At 40.3% G+C, this 22748-nt stretch overlaps 1 protein-coding gene across 11 annotated transcripts in view; it reads left to right on the top strand.

Moving 5' to 3' along the window:
* Nucleotides 1-22748, top strand: part of Phkb (phosphorylase kinase beta) — a 223399-nt gene that overhangs the window by 170816 nt on the left and 29835 nt on the right. For 8 of the 11 annotated variants that reach the window (XR_878767.3, XM_006530532.4, XM_006530533.4 and 5 more), the window contains 10 exons: nt 5191-5274; nt 5724-5828; nt 6801-6883; nt 7368-7458; nt 9717-9778; nt 9875-10037; nt 11070-11151; nt 12613-12670; nt 14789-14879; nt 17814-18016. Coding sequence is in view for 8 of the 11 variants with exons in the window: in XM_006530532.4 (XP_006530595.1) it covers nt 5191-5274; nt 5724-5828; nt 6801-6883; nt 7368-7458; nt 9717-9778; nt 9875-10037; nt 11070-11151; nt 12613-12670; nt 14789-14879; nt 17814-18016 (1022 nt within the window). In the remaining 3 variants the exon portion in view is untranslated. Of the gene's footprint in view, nt 1-5190; nt 5275-5723; nt 5829-6800; nt 6884-7367; nt 7459-9716; nt 9779-9874; nt 10038-11069; nt 11152-12612; nt 12671-13529; nt 13621-14788; nt 14880-17813; nt 18017-22748 lie in introns of all 11 variants that reach the window. The other 3 variants (XR_001778385.2, XR_001778386.2, XM_006530531.4) reach the window with 2 other exon arrangements.

Below are 22748 nucleotides of genomic sequence, written 5' to 3' on the forward strand. Positions count from 1 at the left end.
TGCCCGTGTCTTTCTCCCTTGCAGAGGTATTAGGACAAAATTGTTGGACTTAATTCAAAGGGAAAATGCATAGTTAAATTTAAATCCTGAGAGGAGAGCACTGTCTTAAAGTTGGTAATTAAGTTGACTAGTCCACTTTATCAAATGTTAACAAAAAACAAAATGAGCAAAATCCTTCATTGTGTGTATTTGTACATTATATTCATGGGTTGTACATTATAATCAACAGGTTGATTTCTTTTCCTGTTAAAATCAGTTCCTGGCCTTGGCTAAACACTTTCAATAACAAATCAGTCTCAATTTTAGTTGTCATGTGTAAAATTATCGTTTATAGTTCTGTTTTATTTTCCCTCATATTACCTTGAAACCTCAGTGTTTTAAGTAAATTTTTTCTGGTAATCACTGCCCCCCTCCATTCCCCCTCCTCCCCCCAGCCCCCACACTTTACTTTTTGGAAAGTGAAATCATTCTTATATGTTTGGTTTGTTGAGTCTAAAGAAATTAAATGATAATGTCTGGCTTTGATATGGTCATATGCCTGTTTGGGGCTGAGACTAAAAATTGACTTGGAACCTTTCAAGTGCACCAGTCTGAGGAGGGGTGCAGAGGTGCCATGTGTGGGGGTGCTCCTGCTTTCAAGTGTGCCAGTCTGACGATGGATGCAGAGGGGCCATGTGTGGTGGTGCTCCTGCTTTCAAGTGCATCAGTCTGACAATGGATGCAGAGGTGCCATGTGTGTGGGTGCTCCTGCTTTCAAGTGTGCCAGTCTGACGATGGATGCAGAGGTGCCATGTGTGTGGGTGCTCCTGCTTTTGGAGATGGAATTATAAACCCCACTAGTTACTTACAGCCTCGTTTTATTTAATAATTGGTTTCAAAAGTCCAGAAAGAAGCTACCCACTGCTTGACAGAAGTTTTTATAATACCTCTCAACTAATTAAGGTTAAGTTGATATAAAGGACAGAGGCCATGGCCTTGAATGTTATTTAAGAATGAAGGCTGAGAGAAGTAAGGTGTATGGTGTTAAATAGGGAAATGCAGTGGCCCATAGCCATGGTCATCGGACTGGACTTACCAAAAAGATAGCAGGAAAGAAAACCTAGGTTTCAGGGCACCAAGAGTACTAGCTCTTAGAGAATCACTATCCTTCTTTAAAAGGCATAAGCCTTTGAGCCAGTGAGATGGGCCTAAAGGTGAGGCCCACTACACCACACTCATGACTGAGATCCCCAGAACCCACATTAGGGAAGACAAGGTGTCTTCTGACCTTCACACACATGCTGTGGCCCATGTGCGCACACACACAATCAACAAAGTTTAAATGTGTTAAAATTTTATGTGCTTCCCTCCTCTTCCCAGCCACTCACCACACAGCAGGATGTAACGTTAGGATTCTTAGAACAGGTAACACTTGAAATGAAATCACACTCCTGAGTGGAAAACCCCATGATGGATGTAATTTTGTATGTTGTTGTTGTTGTTGTTGTTGTTGTTGTTGTTGTGCTGTGTTGGTTTGTTTTATGATAAACGAGACCAGGACCTGAGGAGTTGCAAGGAGAAAAGGTGACCTAAAATGGGAGAAAGGAATACGAGAATTCAAAGCTTCCCATTGTGTACTGTTAGGCACAGACTATCTATCAGCTGAGATAGTACTACACCGATAGTACTACAGAATAGAAAGGAAGGGTAGTCCTGATAAGCATGGCCTTAAAACAAATTAACCCAAACCTCATTCTTCAAGTCTAATTAGAATGAGTACAGTTTTAGTGGTAGGTAATCTTCTATTTGATGACATGCAATTCAAATGTAAAAGGTCAGTCAGCATAAATAACAAACCACTTGAAAGTTGCTTTTATCTATTCTTCAGCAATCATGTGGCATATGAAGCACTATGGGTCACTTAAATGACCTCTGAGTCTACTGATGTGTATGGTATAAGCAACAACAACAACAACAACAACAACAACACAGTTAATTATAGTCCACTCTGATGATAGCTACAATAGGTGTTTGTGCCAAGTGCTGTGGGATCACAGAGACAATGGAAAGCATTCCAAGTATCTGAGTCAGGCTTGTCCTGACTTACATTTCATTGTTGTAAACATGATCTTAGCAAATGATATATACTTTGGTGGTGGAATATGACTTAAGACAAATTTGTGACCAAGAGCCCTGCTTCTCTGTGCTTGTGTGAAGATGGAAGAGTGTATGTTGATTGTGGGAACATCCTGTCTTCCAAACCAGCTGCTATGTGGGCTTCCTCCCCTAGGATATGTTGTTTAAAACCACGCATTGTAAGTCTGCCTTTTAACAGAAAAAAAAAAAAAGGTATTCTCACAAATTATATTTTGATGCACACATCTTGGTGGCAGTCACTGCTCCCTTTCTTCTGATAAGCTGCATCCTGTTTCAATACACTAATGAGGGTATAGGGACAGACAACTGGGAGCAGGGCTTCTGCCTGTACGCTGGAAACTTGCAATGTGATGAGTGCTGATCTGAATACAGTATGAACTTAGTATGAAGCATGTCTGTGTTCCTAAGTGGTGTGCGCACTTCCACATGTTTCGGCACACTAGTTACATGGGTACCAGGCACCACCTACTTAACTGTCAAAGCTCCCTTGCCATGGTTCAGAAAATAAAGAAGAACCTTTTACTATGCTAAAGAGTAACAGTCCCAAAGTAAGCTGATTTTAGCTTGTTCATGATTGGTTAATTTTACTTCCTGCCCAAAAGAAATATAATGTAATTTAGTCATACTGTTATTTCAGAAAATGTAAAAATACTTGTGGGAAGGCATATCAAATCTACTGTTGTGTGCTGCAATCTAGGTTCTTTAAAGTTCCTGATACCCACAGGTCATTCCTATTAGCTTGCTCACCAGCTAATGCACAATTCAAAAGGAGAAACAACCCAGGAGCTCAGTGGTGGTAGAGAGAGCCCATTACATTGGCTTTGAATATGATGATGTTATTTGCAAATACTTCAAATCACAAACAATTGTATAGAAAGAGTTTGATTATGCATATGGAAAAATTTAGGGTTTTTCATGTCACCAACTGCAAAACCAAATTCATTCTAGGCAAAGTAAACATTGAAGTAATTTAAAGCACGCATGTGGTAGCCAGAGAGCCACCTGAGCTGTCAGCTCTCTCCTTCTACTCAGGGAAGCAAAGCCTTGCTTACTTGCTTAGGCTTGGAGGCAGGTGCCCTCACCTATTGAGCCATCTTGCCAATCCCACTTTAATATTTTAAAGTGATTTAAGTATTAAATCAATTAGAAGAAATGACTGAGGAATATGTTTTTATAGCTTACGGAGGCAGAAAGGCCACACTTACAACACCAGCACCAAAAAAGCAGTTTAGAAGATGACTGGCAAATGTCACTAAATAAGGCATACAAACCTGATAATATCAAACCTGAATGTGAAATTCTCTAGTCAAAAATAATATCACTATTGGAACACCACTCACTCAAGTGATGTGTCACCTACTATGTAACGTAAAAACTATTTTTTTATAATTTCATCTTTCCTCCTGGCCACTTAGTTCCCAACAGCAATGACTCTGAGACTAATTCTTTATTATTAAATGCCTAGGCCATAAGCTTTGGCTCATCCCTGAATAGCTCATAATTTGCCTAACCTATTTAAACTACTCTCTGTCTGCCATTTGCTTAGTCACCTCTCCTTCAGTCCTGGGATGCTTCTTCCTTCCCATCTCCTCAGGTCTCTACTGTCTGTCTTCTCGAAGCTCTCCCTGTGGCTCTTTTTATTCTCATGCTATTTCCCAGAATCCTCTCCCTTCCTGCCAGTGTCCCGCCTCCTTTTTCCTACCTCATGTCATTGGCCATCAGCTTTTTAAAAACAGGTGATACTTATAAGAGATTCTCTCTATGGTGTAGTTCTCAGATTTTCTCACATTGAAACCTGAATAAACATTAATTCAAAGGGTAAGGCTCTCTATCTTACAAAAAGAAGGACAAATACTCGGCAGAAAGGGGAACATAAAAAGTCGAAATCATGAACATTTAGTATCCTGGAAAAATTACCCCAAAATATTTGAATATAGGAGTGTGAAAGTAAAATGAAATATCATTTCAACCCAAAAGACTGACATAAAAACCCATGTAAATTTTATCTCTATATCTAGATAGATAGGTAGGTAGGTAGGTAGATAGATAGATAGATAGATAGATAGATAGATAGATAGACAGACAGACAGACACACATGCAGAGAGGGGGAAAGGAGAGGGTGAAAAGCTAGGTGTTAACATTTCAAAAAGAAAGTGCAGTCTGTTTGGTCAAGCAAGCCTAAAAAATTATCTTGTAGATATAATTGCAAGTAATATCCAAAGATATTACTTGATTCTTTTTTTTTAAATAACAAATATTTAGAAACAAATTTCATCAGGAGGTAGAAGCTACAGAGGTAAAGGGCTTCCTGGTTGGATGTTTTTGAACTCCTAGCAGATCCAGTGACTGCTATTCCACTGTGGCACTGTTCTTATGCATCTGTTTGTACATCTTGTCTGAAACTGAAACACCTCCATGATAAACTCAATAACCAGGAAACAAAAGGATTATGTATTATAGGAATACACATTTATGCAAATGTGTGCTCATTAATCCTTGTCTATATTGTGGGTGTATATTTAATTTGTGGCCTTTAAGAATCTTTTGATGCTTCTCTAGGCTTACACAGTAACTTACAGACCCCTTTCAAAATATACCAGAATCAAATAATTGTTGTATAAGGTATGAGAATAAGCAAGACCAACATTTTGTGTTGCAAGACTTGAAATTCATGTAATCAGAAAACAAATCAGTAAAAATGATTTCATTTTGATAAAATATATTTGAAAGTAGACACACAGTGGGAGATGTGTGGCCCTGATTTTTTTAAATAACTTTAAGTGGATGGAGATATGAGAGAGAGAGAGAGAGAGAGAGCGCCTTTGTCTCTTGAATTGCTTTAAGAATCAAAGCCAAGCAGGTTGTACACTTCCACCAATATAACAGTGTTACAGTTTAGAAGGTTGCTATTTGAATCTAGAAAGTTTTGCTTTGGAAAACTCAGTAACCCCCAATCCAGAATTACCTGGCTGGTTTGTTGGTTCTAGCTGGGCCTCCCTGGCACCATTTCTCTAGGACTATCGTTACAAAGCCAAGTCACTTGTGTCTTACAGGCTTATTTCCACCTGGGAATCAATGAAAAGTTGGGTCTGTCTGGAAGGCCAGATAGGCCCATTGGCTGCCTTGGTACATCAAAGGTGAGTGTGCTTTTCTCATGGAGTGCCTTTCTCAAAGTAATTCTGCATGCAGAATCATGCTTGGCCTCTGGCCATCCCTGTCACATTTCATTATGTACTTGAGGCAGTTATCTGAATTACAATTTTCTGCACATAAATCTTACTTACTGTGTGTCGTATTATTGAAGCTTTCTGGGAATAAATGAACATCTCACTGCTATGTTATTGCCAAGCTTTGTAAAACATTTATAATATTTACTCAAGCATAGGGTTTTTCAGTCTTATTAGAAATGTTCTACTTTAAATTTACTGACATACTGACTCAAGCAAAAAACTTTAAAATTAATTCTTTATGGACTTTGTGAGCTATTATTTGCCTATTCAGAAATAAGTATCAGTATTAATTATTGTTGAGCTATGGGACACTATGCCTTGTATTTTGTATGTTTGCTTTCTGTTTCCTATTGCAGATTTATCGCATTCTAGGAAAGACTGTGGTTTGTTACCCTATCATCTTTGACCTGAGTGATTTCTACATGTCTCAGGACGTTCTGCTGCTCATAGATGACATAAAGGTAGTGCTGAGCAGAGGTGACCTTGTTCACACTGGTTTCTGACAGGTGTCTTTAGATGGAGGATTCCTGGGTGTCCATGATGCTAGGTTACACCAAGTAGAAATTGAAAATAAATAGTGTCTTTGTAGAGTTTGGAATTCTAGCTACACTAAAATAAAACTACACTCTTATAGAAGTGATACTGTTTAAAACTGTGATTGTATGATACTAGTAGTTCATCTCCCTTTGAGAAAAAAATTGAATTAGAGTAATTTTACTTGTGAAGATTGTCTAGTAGCGTTCCACCTAACCCATAACTGGTTAAGATCTGTTCCACTCTACTCTGTGAGAAGAGAAGGAAGATGTGCTCATAACACCTGGAGCCAAACTGTGTCTGTTCAATTTTTTTACTGTATTTACCAGCTGTATGTTTTCAGGCAAGTCATTTAGCTCTTTTACACTTCTGATTTTTAATCTGTAAAACCAGATAATAAAAGGGCTGTGCCCTGTAATCAATGAATGAATACATGTAAAACAGTCAAAAAGTGTCAGATGAATGGTGGAAAGTTACGTGATGGTGATGAGACTCCTTAGCAATCACAGCACTCTCCACACATCACTGATGGTTTCTACAGATACGGTTCATTTTCTTCCCCTTCTTTGTACGAATCCACACTGAAAAGTGGTGACAGTCTTCTAAATGATAGAGCATGGGAGTAGTTGTTCCTCAATTCACTTATGAGCTGTACTTTGCTAAGGCCAGAAAGAGACGTGACAAGAGGGAAAAGAGAAAGGCATGTATAAATATGAGCCTCACAACATAGTGCAAGGTTTAAAATGAAAATGATACTTTGCTTCTAAGTAGCCTAAATTACCCAGAGTTTGATTATAAACTATTAAAACTGTTATAGGCTCTTTGCCTCTCAGTTAAGGATCCCATTGATCTCAGACACTATTCTATGACATCCTACCTCAATCTATTTTCTTTGATAGAACGCACTACAGTTCATTAAGCAATATTGGAAAATGCATGGACGCCCACTTTTTCTTGTTCTCATCCGAGAAGACAACATAAGGTAGGTTGATTCAAAAAGTAGGCCATGGGACTGAGGAAATGGCTCCACAGTTAAGGGCCCACACAGCTTTTGCAGGGAACCCGAGTTCACTTCCCAGTACTCATGCCAGGTGGCTCACAATGGCCTCCAGCTCCAGCTCCAGGGGATCCCATGCTCACCTATGGATTCTGCATTCACATGCATGCCCATACACATCACAGAATTAAAAATAAAATGCTTCTCTTTAAAAAAAAAAGAAAGAATGAAAGAAAGAAAGAAAGAAAGAAAGAAAGAAAGAAAGAAAGAAAGAAAAAAAGAAAGAAAGAAAATAAATTAAGCCTCACTTGCTTTGTGGCATTAATTCAGAAAACTTGAAGGCTGAGCCTCCTGGTATTTTGCTATTCTTAGCACGTTGCAAGTTATTTTGCATATATAGCAAATATTTCTTTGTTAATTTCACTTTATATTGCTAATAAGACTATTTTGTTTATCTTCTTTATTCTAGAGGTAGCAGATTCAACCCAATATTAGACATGCTGGCAGCCTTTAAAAAGGGAATAATTGGAGGAGTCAAAGTTCATGTTGATCGTTTACAGGTAGCCTTCTAAACTTCAATGTTTCTGGTTCAGGACAGTTAATCTGCTATGCTTCTTAATGTGATTTACAGTTTCATTCTGTGCCTACCTTCTCACTCCTGTTGTCCTGCCTCGGTTTGCCCAATTGTCCTCATCAGGGGCTTGAACAGTGGCTGCTGCTTAACAGAATTTTAGACCTTGGTAGCTTAATTTTATTTTGGTATTTGTAGGAACAAGTCCATCATAGACTAATGACAATCTTGGGCTTCTACAGGCATTTTGGTTGTCTCTTGGCCATATGCTGTTTTGTTCACTGAACTGTAACATCCAACCAGGAGAAAGCTGTGTTCTATCCATTTCCAGCACAACTCCTAAACGGGAGCACCCATAGGTCCCCAGCGAGAGCACTGGCGCCTCCTTTATACACCTCTTCCAGAAAAGTCAAGCATTTGCAACTAGTTTAATATCCTCTGATACCAAGTGATGTTTTAAAATTGAAATCTAGAGAGTATTGATAGTATTTGGCATTTTCAGTGAACTTAAGCTAAACATTTACTTATGATCAGAAATAGCCAATAAGGACGAGTAAGCTATATAAATATAAAATGTTAAATAAGTTATTTTTGTGTTTCCAGTATTGGTTATCGGCTTTAAGGTATGAGCTTGTATGTTAGAAACACCATTCAAGAAATAAAAATAAAATAAAAAAGAAGAAGAAAAAAAACACCATTCAATACATGCAGATAAAGATCCTACCCTAACAGCATAATCTAACAGCAGTCTGCTTATAGCTGGGCTCATTGGGGTGTGTGCACCAGGGTTGCACATTTGGCTTTCTCATCTATGCTTTGCAAGGAAGATTGGTGTCATGTGTCATTCCTGTATCATTGTCTCTACTAGACAAATGATGGATTCATTTGCCACCAAAAGCAGTGTCGCCTACCCACAGCTTCTTCATATTTGAAACAAACAGAGAGAAAATGTTGCATATATGATAATTTTAATAAGAATACCTAATTTAGAATAATAACTTACAACTTGTTTCTAACTGTTCTCTGAGTAACAGAAGAGATAGGTAAAAAGCCAGTGTTTATTCTCACCCATTCTCGCTACTCACCACGAACCACTGACAAACAAAAACGGTGTTTGAATTTAGACTCATTTAGTCTGCTGAACATATAATTGAGAAGAAATGGAATATAGACTGACCAAATGTGGGCTGCCACATGCCAGAATGCAGAGAAACAATAGCTTAGATATTTATTGTTGTAGAAATTATTTAATCCCAACCTAGGGTTTTTACCCTGCCTTTGACCCTTTAGTTCCTGGATAAAAGACACACACAGTCTTTAAGTTTACAATAAGCCATAAACAGCACAAGAGCTGGGCAGATACCTACCCTCCATGCTATTAGAATCTAGTTTTCTTTCAAAAACCCGGAGTTATTACTTACTGAGTTCCATCTGGACTGCTCTTAACTCCAATCTGCTAGTTCTCGGGGCCATATTTTTATGTCTCACCTAACCCTTGGCAGCTTCTCCTTCCTTCTGCAACTTCTTCTCCTCCTCATGATTCTCCTCTGACCCCAAGCCTGGGAAATCTAGACCCCGCCTATATCTCCTCTGCCCAGCTATTTGCTGTTGGCATCTTTACTTACCATTCAGAAGCAAGGTCTGCATGTGGACACTGACTCTGGGACAACCAGGTCCTGGGGACCGACTTAGCATTACAGTAGATAACAAAACACCAAACCTCAACAATTACAGCCTTCATGATCTTGTAAGAGATTTGTTTGTTACATCACTGGATGGCCCTGAAATATATTAATATTACAGTATTAGGATCTAAGGTTCAATTTTCTACTGCCTTTCCCCCCAAAAATCTTAACATCTTATTTTCTAAACATTTAATAAATGCTAAAACATTTTAGTACCCACTTTAAAGTAAAGACATATAGATGGTGGTTTAAACAATCATGGAGACTTTGACTCAATCCCCAGCACTGTAATAAATAAACACATGCCTGTAATTCAAAGAACAGAGAGACCATCTCATGGTGACTTTCCTATTTAATATGACTCATGAATTTGTTGTTTGATGTATCCAGTCTATTTATAGGTGTTTGTATTCTGTTTTAATTTGTTACATATAGAGATCTCTGATTTTAGAATGGTCATTTAGGAAATTACTTCAAAATTATATGTAAGTGAACATATAGAAGAGTATGAGCAGAGAGTTTAGCTTGACAGATGTAAACATTTTGAATCATCACATTGCAGACATTGATATCCGGAGCTGTAGTAGAGCAGCTTGACTTTCTACGAATTAGTGACACAGAAAAGTAAGGCCCCTTGAATTACTTATACTTAGTTTTTCTCATTTCTTGCAACTATATTAGGAATGCAGGAAATCTTAAATGTTTTATTTTGATTTCCAGGCTTCCAGAATTTAAGAGCTTTGAAGAACTAGAATTTCCTAAGCATTCAAAAGTCAAACGGCAGAGCAGTACCGCAGATGCTCCTGAGGCGCAACACGAGCCAGGCATCACCATTACCGAGTGGAAAAACAAATCCACCCACGAAATCCTTCAGAAGCTGAATGTAAGCAAGAGATGATCACACCTAGCCCTGAGGGGCTGCCAGAACAGGACCTCTCAGTCAGGCTGTGTGCCTTCGTGTCCTCTGAGAGAAATGGGTGGCTGGCCAGGTCAGGTAGTGAAAAGGTGTCCTCTTGGGCCAAAGTCAGTATGGATGTATAAAGAGTGAAGATGGCAAGACTTTGTAGATGGGAGCTTAGACTATGAGCACTGATGCTACCTCTGTGTTCTTCAGATTGTTCTTTCGGCTCTCTTTTCTCTCTCTGCCCCATCCACAGCTCTCCTGCCCCAGAGGTTAGCTCCAATGACTGCTCTGTCTTTCCAGTCACTGAGGCACATAGTCCTCTTACTGTACCGACATGAGTGTTTAGAGATGTATTACTCTGTCCTGATATTATTCAGATTTATAAAAAAAGAAATGAAACCTTACTGGTAGAGCTGTAAACTCTGAGTCACGTTTGGCCAGACAGATTTGAGCATGTCAACTAGATACTTTCTTTACAGTCACGGCTAACTTCGTATTAATCCATATAAACAACAATATCATATAGCAGTCACAAAGCACATACACAGTGTCCTGAAATATAATATAATATAATATAATATAATATAATATAATATAATATAATTCTATTTGTGTCCCTTCCTGTGTCTCTCCATCTCTACTGATAATAGAATGGTCTCCCATTTATAAATAAGTAAAATTAAGAGGAGAGTGACTTAGCCAAGTCTCAGATGGTGATGCATTAATATTCATACACAGTACAGAGTCTATTCTTCAGTTATTTGCTTATTGGAGCATTTGATCATTAAATCCTGCTATATCCAGAAACTGACTTGTGTGCCCTCTCTGCCTTCAAGGCATCTCAGACCAAGGTCTGTAACGCCATCTCATTTACTGTATCAGTGACATCGTGTCTTTCTTTCATTCCATATCAGTCTGGTCCCTCTTTGCAGCATGAGCTTATTATTACTTGAGTCCTATGGTCATCAAAACTCATTTTATCTGAGTTCCTTATGCCAATTGATGTTTCAGGACTGCGGTTGTCTGGCTGGTCAAACCATCCTGCTGGGTATACTGCTCAAAAGAGAGGGCCCTAACTTTATCACAATGGAAGGTAAGAGTAAATGAGCAGGGGGCATATCTATAAAAGGGGCTCTGTAATGTGAATATCTATCAGTCATACATAACAGTGCCCACTGCTCTGAGTTATTTCATCTTCTATTAAATCTCCCACCCTCTCACATGGAAAGCCTCCTTCACCCTTGCCCTCAGGCAGTGCCTTGCTTCTCTGCTCAGCATAGAGCCTGGATTCCGCCTGGGACCCTGAACTTCTGTTCACTCCTTAGTTGCTTGTTGACATTTCTGTTTCCTGCTTTATTTCCTGTAATTTCTCAAGAATAGTATTGAATAGTTATATTTATGGAAACTGGCTTCTTGATGGTTTGTGGTAGTCGTTTGGAACAGAATTTTGCTCTGAAAGTGATCTATAAAAGTAAATCATTTCTAAGTGTGTCTGTGGCCACACTGCCCTGTGGAGGAGACCTGGTGATCCTTGAAATCCACATTTGTATGCAGTCGTTGCTGTGGGGAATCCTTAAGTTCTACATCATGACCTTTTTCTGGCATTTTATAGTACAGAAGAATATAGGATATGTTGAAACATATATTTCCAGTCATCGGACTTTTTGGATTATCTCAAACCCCTGTCTAGCAGTACATGCTGATTTGGTTAAAGTGGAGATGCACTAACCACTGGCATTCCAACAGTGCTGACTCAAAGCAGAAATGCTCTGCACCGAGCTGCATCTCCACCCGCGCTATTGCTCTTTATTTTGAAGTGTTCTTACTAAGTTGCCCTCACTCTCCTCTGACCCTCTCTGGCCCAGGCAAGCTCTGCATTTGCAGCACTCCCACCTCAGCCTGCTCCGTAGCCTGGAATACAGCATGTACCAACAGGCCCAGCTTTTGCAGGCATCTATGGGACCAGGGTATCATTTAATCTAAATTAAGACTGTAAAAATAAGTGAGGAGAAAAATGTAAAGATCTTTTTCCTTATCCTTGCTAACTTTTGGCACTCAATTATATCACACTGTTTCTTACTGACAAAACCAGCAAGAGTGCAGAGCACGTGTGAGACATGGCCAAAGTGTGAATGCTAGGGCTGTGCTAACCAGAGTATTAGAATGATCATAGCCTCACACACTTACCAGAGACGTAGGGACTTCCATTTAAAAAGTAGGCTTTTACTCAGTTGACTAATTTTAATGTGTTCTGTTTCATGTTGAAAGGTAAAATAATACTTTTATTTGCTTAAAAACTTACAAAAAGTTACATATCAGTTAAAAAATAGAATTTTGGTGCTCGCTTCAGCAGCACATATATTAAAAAAATTAGAATTTTGAAAACTGTACCATGTAGCAAAGGTGCTGGGAACACACAATCTCATTTGGGTTGCAGATTTAAACTGGTCGGTTCAATACAAGGATGTTTTCTCTTGTTTTTGAAGAGGAAATAAATGTTGTACATTTAATTAAAAACTTTCTTCAGTGAAGACTTTTCTTATTCTCTGTCTAGGAACTGTGTCTGATCACATTGAGAGAGTGTATAGAAGAGCTGGCAGCAAAAAGCTTTGGTTTGTATTAGTTTCCTTGTCACGTTATAGTTGTCGTACTGTTGTATTCAGTAGCTTAAAGACAACATTTGATTCTTACAGATGTTACTCATCATCATTTTGACATTGAAACTCTAAAGTTATGGCACCCTGACTTCATACTTTTGAAGAGTATTCGTATGTCACAGGAGACTAAAGAAAAATAACTAGAAACAAAAGCCTCCCCCAGGATTGAGCCTAGAAAGCCCCCACTGGGGTGACAGCATCATGATTCAGCTTTTCTGCATCACCCATCACTTCATCTTGTTTAGAAAACCTTTTGAAGGCCCTAAAAGACCATTTGATTGTAAGCAGAAATAATGAAAGGCAATTATCTCATCACTTAAGTTGAAGGAGCCATGAGTAAAGCTATTTACAGTCACAGTGAGGAGAGTATGCCCAAATATACAGCTCTGCATTTTGACGGAATTACGTCTCAAGTAGTTTCTTATGAGGCCCAATCTCCGTAAACCTCATGTTTCTATTCTCTGAAATAAGGGACTGGACAAATTTTCTAAATAGTGCTTCATCTCTACTTTATGACAAATATACTCTCGCTGCCCAGAGAAACAATGACCATCCAGTTCACATATCTCAAATTTCCACTGTAAGTTCTCAGTACAGTAATCAGTAGATGTTCTTATAGGCAGTGTGTTTTGCTGTACCTATAGTATTGTTTAGGCTAAGCAAAACCAATTCTTGCTTCTGCATAATACTTATGACTTTGATAAAGCACTAAGTTGCAAACATTTAGAAATGCTGACTGTTATATTTAAACAAATAGAACCCTGGAAGCTTAATTTATTCTATTCTCCCTTTTATGGCTTTCCACTGCCCCCAGGCTGGCTGTGCGGTACGGGGCTGCATTTACCCAGAAATTTTCCTCCTCTATAGCCCCGCACATTACCACCTTTCTGGTACATGGGAAACAGGTAACATGCACAGAGTTTGGGAAACTCCAGTTGCTTGATATGTGTGGGTTTATCTGTGTTCCAAGGGTTATATGCATCTTTTGGTGTTCAGATAAAAGTGTCTCTCTAGAACTGGGAAGTATTTGTTTCACTAACTCGGTCAGCTACTGGCTTGATTGTCTACTAGTCCTTTCATGTTGTAATTAAGAAATATAAATGCTTGTTATAGGCCAATTTCTGTGGTTATGCTGAAATTTTAAAAAATGGTACTTTCAAACCTACATTTTGATTTTATTCTCTCTAAATGTTCACATAAATTTTTACTTTTGAGGGGAAATGTCTTATATATTGCATGTGGTGTAATTTGGGGGGTATAAATCTGTTCTTTCTACATTCTAAGACTTTTTCAGAAATGTAAAAATAGAAGTGTGAATTCCTTCCCCCAACATTCTGTCTTTATCAAGAAAGAAAGTGAGGGTAATTCATTTCTGAAACTCAGTAGAGTTCCCTAATCCAGGCATCCAATTATTCAGGACCAAAAGAAACATAACTCAAGGCTTCAGAGAGATGGCCCAGTTAAGAGCACACACTGCTCTTCCAGAGGACCGAGGTTTGGTTCCTCACATCTAGCAGCTAAGAACTGCTGATAACTCTGGCTCCAGTCTGCACAGGCACCTGCACTCACATGCTTATACACACACACACACACACACACACACACACACACATTCACCTATACACAGTCACTCACACATGTAGTTAAAAAATAATATTGTACAGAGAAGCATAGTATAAATTGATATGGGAATCAGTCATCAGTCACAGGCACATGATCCTTTTTATGTGTTTTTTAATATGAAGCAGAGTACCCTCTTAATTCCTTCCTCTCCCATCCCAATTAAAAGAGTAGCTAGAGACTCTGCTTTTTCTTTCCCTTATTTTTTTGAAATTGATCTTGGCATCACTGATGCCCTTTGCCACAGTTTGGTGGCTGAGGTGAGTGTGAGACATGACTTTCCCTAATTATAGATGGTCTTCTTTCAAGGGTCAGGTCTAATGGCAGTTCACTGCTTCTCTCTATCATGGGAGGACCTGACTGCATACATTGTACGGTTCCCCATCAAGGGCACCATTTATTCACCGTCTTTCTGTTTGTGAAGATCTGGCCTGCTTTCTTCTTTGCCCTCAGGTCGGTTGTACGCCGTGCAGCAAGTCTTTTAAATAAAGTAGTGGACAGCCTGGCCCCATCCATTACTAATGTTTTAGTGCAGGGCAAACAGGTAAGTATCTGCTTTTCACACTCACAGACACAACAATTTCTAGTTAGGACACTTACATCTGGTATAGGTCGGTGTCATAGACTGCCCACAAAGAGATTACCAGTGAGTGGTTTGGGAATTTCTTCAAAAGTCTCTTTCCTCCTGCAAAAACAATAGCGTGTACAGTCTGAGAGCTGCAGAGTACTTAGTGGGCCATCTCACTTTTGTCCTATACCCTGGGACTATAACTTCAGTCCCCAAGTTTGCTTGAGTTCAGTGCAGATTCTAGTGTAGAAAATGCACCTTCTGGGGCATTCAGACAGCTTTGTGATGGGCAGAGAAAAGCTAGGTCCATAGCAGAGAACACATTAAGCTTCCACTCCACCTGATTGCTCCCTTACCACTCCTAAGAAACTCATTAATGTTCAGGAAGAGGCAGAATCGACATGCCTGCCCTGCTCCTCCATTCCTCACCCTTCAGGCCATCTCTTCCCAGAGCTGCTTCCTACCCACCCGGTCAATCTGCCACTCCTGCTCACAGGGCCATCTACAGTTCATATTCTCATTCTCTCCCTCTCCCCTCTCCCCTCTCCCTCTCCCTCTCCCTCTCCATCTCCATCTCCCTCTCCCTCCCTTTCTCCTCTGTTCTCTCTCCTGTCTCCCCCCTTCTCTCCCTTTCCTTTCCTTTCCTTTCCTCAGTCCCTATCTTTCCTCTTTCCTTCCCTCCTTCCCTCGTGTCTCTCTCCTCTGTTCTCTCTCTCTTTCCCTTTCTCACTTTTCTCTCTCCCTCCTTCCCTCCAGCCCTCATTCCCCCCCCCGCCCTCCCTCCCTCTTTCTTCCTTTCTTCCCCCATTCCTTCTTCCCTCCCTCCTTTCCTCTTTGTCTTTTCTGCTCTCCTCCCTCTCCAGTCCTGTGTCTCTTTCTACAATCCTTGATGGTAAATGGGTTGGGTTGAGCTGTGCATGTGGTGTTGGCTGCTGCTGCTCATTTTCTGTAATCTCTAATCATGTAGCTGATTTATTGTTTGATTACAGTGAAAAAAATCTAGTTGCTTTCTGTCTCTCCTTTGGAATGTATGTGTTTATTGTGTGTTCCTGACAGCTAATCTAGGAATATAGTAAGCTTTAATAATAATGAAGTTTTCTAACTTCCTCAATACCATCAACTAATTGCTCATATTTCAGGGATCTTAATTAAGATTAAAATAATTTCATTCAGATATCTAGCTTTGGGAATGTTAGAATAATGTTATTTACCTTCTCCTATGATGTTGTTTAACAATTTAAAATAATTATACCCATAAGAAGTTACTAAGAAAAAGTTACTTTCTATGAAGTTTCTCCATGCTCCATATTAGGAGGTAAACGTCAAACCACTGTCAATGGTTTAGTAAATCAAGGGACAGGAAGTCATTTGCCCTGTACCCTTTATTACCAGAATCTTTATCTGTGCCAGAGTCTTTCACAGCCATTACCACTGTGAAAGTTAGCCAGGCTTTGGGAAACATGTTTCTCCGTGCATTTAGTCCCCAAAGCACTGAAGTATAGCTGATTCCACTACCTCTGGTCATAGGTTTTAGAGCTTGAGGGTCACTGGCCTGACACTAGGAATGTGGGCTTGAATTTGTCTTATCCATTCTGAACAATATCCATAGGCTGTAGCCACCCTGCTCCCACACTCTAGAAGCCTTAGAGCCTGCCCTCCAGCTATGGCTGGACTGTTATCCATCAGGCCAGTACATTTCCCAGGGAAACATTCCCTGACTGCAAAGGATAAGGAAACCAGATGCCAATGGTTCAGCCTAATGACCGAAGGCAGGAGTTTCTTCATCCACTGGTTCCTATCCCTTCACAGACCAAGAAATGGAAATAGATCAAAGTGTGCATTTACTATTTCAGAAGATCTGTTCCAGCCTGAAGTGGTGTGATTTGCTCAGACTTGTAAATTCTCTCAAGCTTTTGGATAAAAGTAGTTTATTTGCTATTATCTCCAGGAGCTAATTATGTACCTTCTGTTTTCTGTTGAGACACACACACACACACACACACACACACACACACACACTGTAGCCCAGGCTGGCCAAGACTCCTAATCCTCCTGCCTCAGCTTCCAACACAGTTCTTACTCTGAGCCCTTCCAGAACTGGAAAGGCTGTTTAAGTTCTTAGCCCTCATCTCTGGGAAAGCACGTCTTTGAGGTGCTGTTTTTCCTGCCTCGAACAGTTATGAGCTGCATCCAAAAGAGATAGGAAGTGTTGATGAGGAGGAAGCAAGAGCAGCAGGCACTCTGAGAAGCAGCTGGCCAAGCAGGGAGGAGAGCCTAAACCTTCTCTTGCCAGCTCTGTCAGCACTTCCTGCTTTGTTTTCTGAGCTCTTTCCTTTCGCAGGCTTGTGGGCAGCCAGCCGTCCCATTCATTCTATAGGTGAGCCATCCAATGCCATGGATCACAACCCTCCATGTATACCTAACATGATCAGGATAAGTGGGGGCTACACAGGAACTACATGGCCTTCCTCCTGACTTTGGAAGGGTTACAGTGTTATTCAAGAGCAGACGGTTCTACTCGAAAAACTGTAAAAATAGATCTCCCAAATGCTGAACTGTGTAGTAAAATACAGTCACTGAATGTGTTCTGGTTCCCCTGGGACTTTCTAGTACTAACCCCCTTCCCTCCAAATTAATAGTTATTTATGTCTACTCACCTTCACTTCCCTGAGACCCTCACCAGCCCTTACATTTTAGACCAGACTCAACCATCATGGACCCCAGTGGGAGTCATACTTTGAAAGCCATTTTAATAAATATCAGGAACAATTATTCTGACTAACTCCCTAGCTTACATAGAGCAATTTCAGCCTGCCAGTCATCCTGAGCCTTGATTTTTATTTTTTTTATTTTTTATTTTTTTGTAACTCAGAATTTTTTTTTTTAACAGTAAAATTCTGGTACTTATAGGTAACTCTAGGTGCCTTTGGACATGAAGAGGAGGTCATCTCTAACCCACTGTCTCCAAGAGTGATTAAGAACATAATCTATTATAAGTGCAATACCCACGATGAGAGGGAGGCAGTCATTCAGCAAGAACTGGTCATCCACATCGGCTGGATCATCTCCAACAGCCCTGAGTTGTTCAGCGGCATGCTGAAAATACGCATTGGGTAAGTGCTCTGTGTGCATAGGGATGTGGTCAAGTGGTCCTCAGTAGGGATCTCCTTCACGGGTAAAGCCACGTCTGCGTGTTCAGGGAGCTGTGCCTCTTTCTTCCATGCTGTGGTGCTTCCACCTCTGCTGGTGTGAAGAAATGAAGGCCAGTGGCCAAAAAGCAGCCATACCTGTATTCACTTCCCAAGTGAGGCATAGCAGAAAAATCAAAATTCTTAAAAATAAAATGGGTGAGCCATGAAAAAAAAATTTCAGGGAACACAATTCAATTAGAAATTGACATTTTAAGAATATTCTACATCTGTTTTGTACCAAAATCTAGTTTTGAATTGTCACTCTTCTAGGTTTGGGCAAGAAATTGAAAGGTGCCAGTTGTCCAAACATCCCTAACCAAGGGTTTCATGGAGAAGGACGAGGAGTGTGACAAGCTCTGTGGTGCTGCTCCTTAGTGTTCTTTCGCCCTGGGTGGCTCAGTACTCCAAGTGAGAAGGGAATACTTCAAAGGCTAGGGCAACCCAGAAAGCATATTACAAGTGGCATATAAATATGCCCTAATCCAAAACACTCTGGTTGACTTCTGAGCATAAAGAGTAACAAACTGTTGGGAAGAATATACAGTTATTATTTGTTGAATATACAGTTATTATTTGTTTGCTGCAGATGCATGGGTGTGTAATTATGAATAAATACAGTTTCTACTCTACTTGCTGATGGATGAATGATTAAAAAAACTTTACAGTTTCTCATATCAATTCCTCCTAGATTTAAGCAATTTTTTTTTTACCTTTAGAGAGAGTGTGTGTAACTGGAAACTTGCAAGTGGGAGGGCACTGCAGAAGCAATGCTTGGAGACCTAGTGCAGGCGAGGTAACAGAAGGCATTGCTGACACTGTTGCATTATAGCACACGTGTAGAGGTCAAAGGACAACTAGGGGAATAATTTCCCCATTCCACCCTGTGGGTCTCAGATTGAGCTGAAGTTGTCAGGCATGATGGCAAGTGCCTTTATTAATATATGTTCATTTGTTGATTTCCAACTTTTTAATTTTTATTTCAGATGCTTATGTGATAATAGCTACTTGTCCATACTGTCTGCAACACCATGAGTGCACACTGTAAGCCAGCAGTGCACACTATAAGCCAGGAGTGCACACTGTAAGCCAGGAGTGCATATTGTAAGCCATAGTGTACACTATAAGCCAGGAGTGCACACTCTAAGCCAGGAGAGCACATTGTAAGCCATAGTGTACACTACAAGCCAGGAGTGCACACTGTAAGCCAGGAGTGCACACTGTAAGTCAGGAGTCTACACTGTAAATCATGAGTGCACACTGTAAATCATGAGTGGGCACTATAAACCATAAGTGCACATTGTAAGCCATGTGTATGCACTGTAAGCTATGAGTGAGCACTGCATGCCATAAGTGTGCACTGCAAGCCGTGAGTGTGCACTGTAAGCCATGGTGTACACTGTAAGACAGGAGTGTACACTGTAAGCCGTTGGTGTACATTGTAAGCTAGGAGTGCACACTGTAAATCATGAGTGTGCACTATAAACCATGAGTGAGCACTGTGAGCCATGTGTATGCACTATAAGCTATGAGTGAGCACTGCAAGCCAGGAGTACGCACTGCAAACCGTGAGTATGCACCACAAGCTATGAGTACATTGTAAGTTATCAATTCTTTGCCTGTGATTCTGTCATTAGCTGGGACCTATAGTTCACCACTGCTACCCAGAACCATGAGAAAGTTTGATTTTACACATCACTAGTCCAGACAACCACCAAAATTCAAAATTTGAAGTATGGTTGCCATTAAACTCATGTTAATTTCACACTATCCTGAAGCTATAAATTAAGAATGTCCAAGGTTATAAGGAAACATACAAAATGGGATTTTATACCTTTACTTGATATGTGACAAGAAATGGTATGATTTGAAACTAGTTCTAAGTCTCCTCTATACTCTAGGAGATAGAGTAAGGTGCTTTGAAAAGTTGGAGATCTAAGAGCAAGCTTTTCACTCCTTGTGATACTGGAAATTACTTCTAACGTGGAGAGTTTCATCATGTTACCCACACATTAAGAAGCTGTAAAGTATACATCTTTCTACTTGTTGATAGATCAGTCTGGCTTAGTCAAGAAGAGCTTATAAATGACTTACCTGTTCATACTTTCAAGGTCACTATTTGCAGTTTGAAGCAATAATTTTCAGGAAACGACCCTTTATCTTTTTCTCTGTACACATAGGGTAGATGCCCAAATTCCTGCTTAGTGGATCCACACTGGACCTATGGGGCCCATTTAGTAAGTCGGCACGGGGAAATGATGGGGTACAGATAAGTAGAGAGTTGCTATTCATCTCTCCTAAGGAACCCCTACATTCCCTGCACTCAGGCTGCTCCTACCATCTGCTTCACCTCTCTAGATAGCAACTCAGTGTCATGCAGGAAGACTTGAACCTTAGTCCTAGGTCTGCGGCCATGTCATGAGACTGACTTGGACACATACGTTACTCTTCCTTGTTCTTAGAGAACAGAACTCTGAATACTAGATAGAGCCCCTGGGATAGATATGAGAACATTTGAAAACCTCCAGCTTACAGACAAGCCAGCAGAAATAGTGAAATTAATAGTGCCCATGGTCATAGAATCAAGATTCAGGATTGGAAGCTAGTGTAGATTCATTCCTCAGAGTCACGTTTTGTTCTGCTCACTCTGGAAAAAGAGTTTGAGTGTAGTTTGAAGCATCATGGTTAACATTTGATATGTGAGGTACTCTCCTTGTGACATTTAGAAAACAGTTCCTCTGGGGAATTCCCACAAATCCCAAAAGTCCAAAGGCAAAACATCCCCAGATGTCTCTTGCTCAAACACATTGCACACATAGGTCCTCTTGATCGAGCTCTTGATGGAGACACATCCTGGAAGAGCCACCCCTTTTAGCCTAGACTGGTCCTCTTTTAGGGTCCACAGGAATGATCCCCAAAGTATTACATACGGAAACTCAAAATCCCAACACGGTTATCTGCTTTATTTGGCATGATTTCACCTCCCGTTTCCTAATTGAATCTTACAAAGCGTATGTCAAATCCTGAAGGCTCCCCCAACCCTGTGCCCACGGTTATTGTTCATGACGTTCATACACAGGTTTTAGAATACCATTTCTGTAGTAGGTAGCTATAGGCATCAAGTAGTATTCAGTCAGTGGACCTTGTCAAACCCCCTCGGAAGAGGAAAAGACTACAGATACGGCACAACACAGCTCTCAACCTCAAAACAAGTAAGAGTTTATTCTAAGTCAAAATAAGTGTGACTGTGATCTAGGAAGGTGGGTTCAGGTTGCCTGAGTCAGCACTAAGGAAGGAAGTGTGTTAGCTTTCTTTAGAACAAAACAAAGTCATAAATCTATATAGTTCCAAATACAGCCCAAAAGGACTCCTCTTCCAGGGTACATGTCTCCAATGAGAGCACAAGGCTCCTCCCGTCTAGACCTAGAGGACAGGCACAAAGTAGACAGGTGACAGCAAGGCTTGGAACACTCTACTGTAGGTGGCAGGCGGCAGCTGATGGTACTCTTAGTTCATGGATTGGTGGAAGTGATTGGTCTGTCAAGAATGGATGCCGAGGCTGAGTGTGGTGGTGGTGCTTTCCTTTAGTCTCAGCCCACAGGAGTCAAAGGCAGGAAGATCTCTGTGAGTTCCAGGCCAGCCAGAGATGCACAGTGAGGCCCTATTCTCAAAACAAAAACAACAAAAAGAATGGTTGCTAAAGAGGGCTGCTAAGTCAGGGAGAGCTGTGGACAGTGAATAAATAACGCAAGGTCCTGTGGCTCTGGATCTTCAAAATCTAACTGCCATGTGAGGAAGCCTTAGTCAGTCAGCCTGGCGGTGACTTTACCTCCCCGGGACTGCAGTTACACAGTTTTGTCTCTTTTCCCGTGCTCTGATTACATTTACCTCATGCTTAGTAAGTTTTTACTAAGGTCCTTAAGGCAACCCCACTGCCCCTTGTATGCACACCTTTATTATTGGCAGCAGCAAACATATACTCAGTATGTTTCTTTATAAAGGGTTGCCTTGAATCAGTCCATGGAACATTTTTAATTATTCAATACGGTTTTTAAAGGCCAAATTCTTTATAAATTGTTGAACCTATCTATCACTGCTTCTAAGACACTCACTTATTGTGTGTGTGTGTTTTTTTTTTTAAGTTGGGAGATTTAGAGAACGTACTTGTTTGTTTGTTTGTTTGTTTGCTTGCTTGCTTCTTTACACGATGCCAGCATGTCAGGTGAGTATTCTTTCTTATATGGATTTTTTTCAATTACTGTTTTCTTTTAGTGCTAATCATGATCAAACATTGACTGGTCCGATTTTTGTCACATTCTTCTTGAAATGCCAGCATTCACTTGGCTAGGCTGAATGCTTGTGCTTTAAGCACAATCACAATACATCTTAATTCCCACGTGCTGCCTACACTTTTATCTGTGCTTTAACCTTCCTGAGTCTTTTTCAAGGTTTCTTGATTTGCATCACACATTGCTCCAGCTCCTCTCTAAGCCCGCAGCACAGTGTCTTCTCTTCTCTCCAAGGCTAATCCTGCCAGTGCAGTGTCTTCAACTTCACTGAGCAGTCAGCCTGCTACAGGGGTGCTATCCTAGCCTTGTAATGATTTGATTTGCTGTCTCATTATTGATCTGTGTGCCAGCTTTCATGTTGAAATAGA

This window comes from Mus musculus, chromosome 8 (genome assembly GCF_000001635.26).
Source record: "Mus musculus strain C57BL/6J chromosome 8, GRCm38.p6 C57BL/6J".
Lineage (NCBI taxonomy): Eukaryota > Metazoa > Chordata > Mammalia > Rodentia > Muridae > Mus > Mus musculus.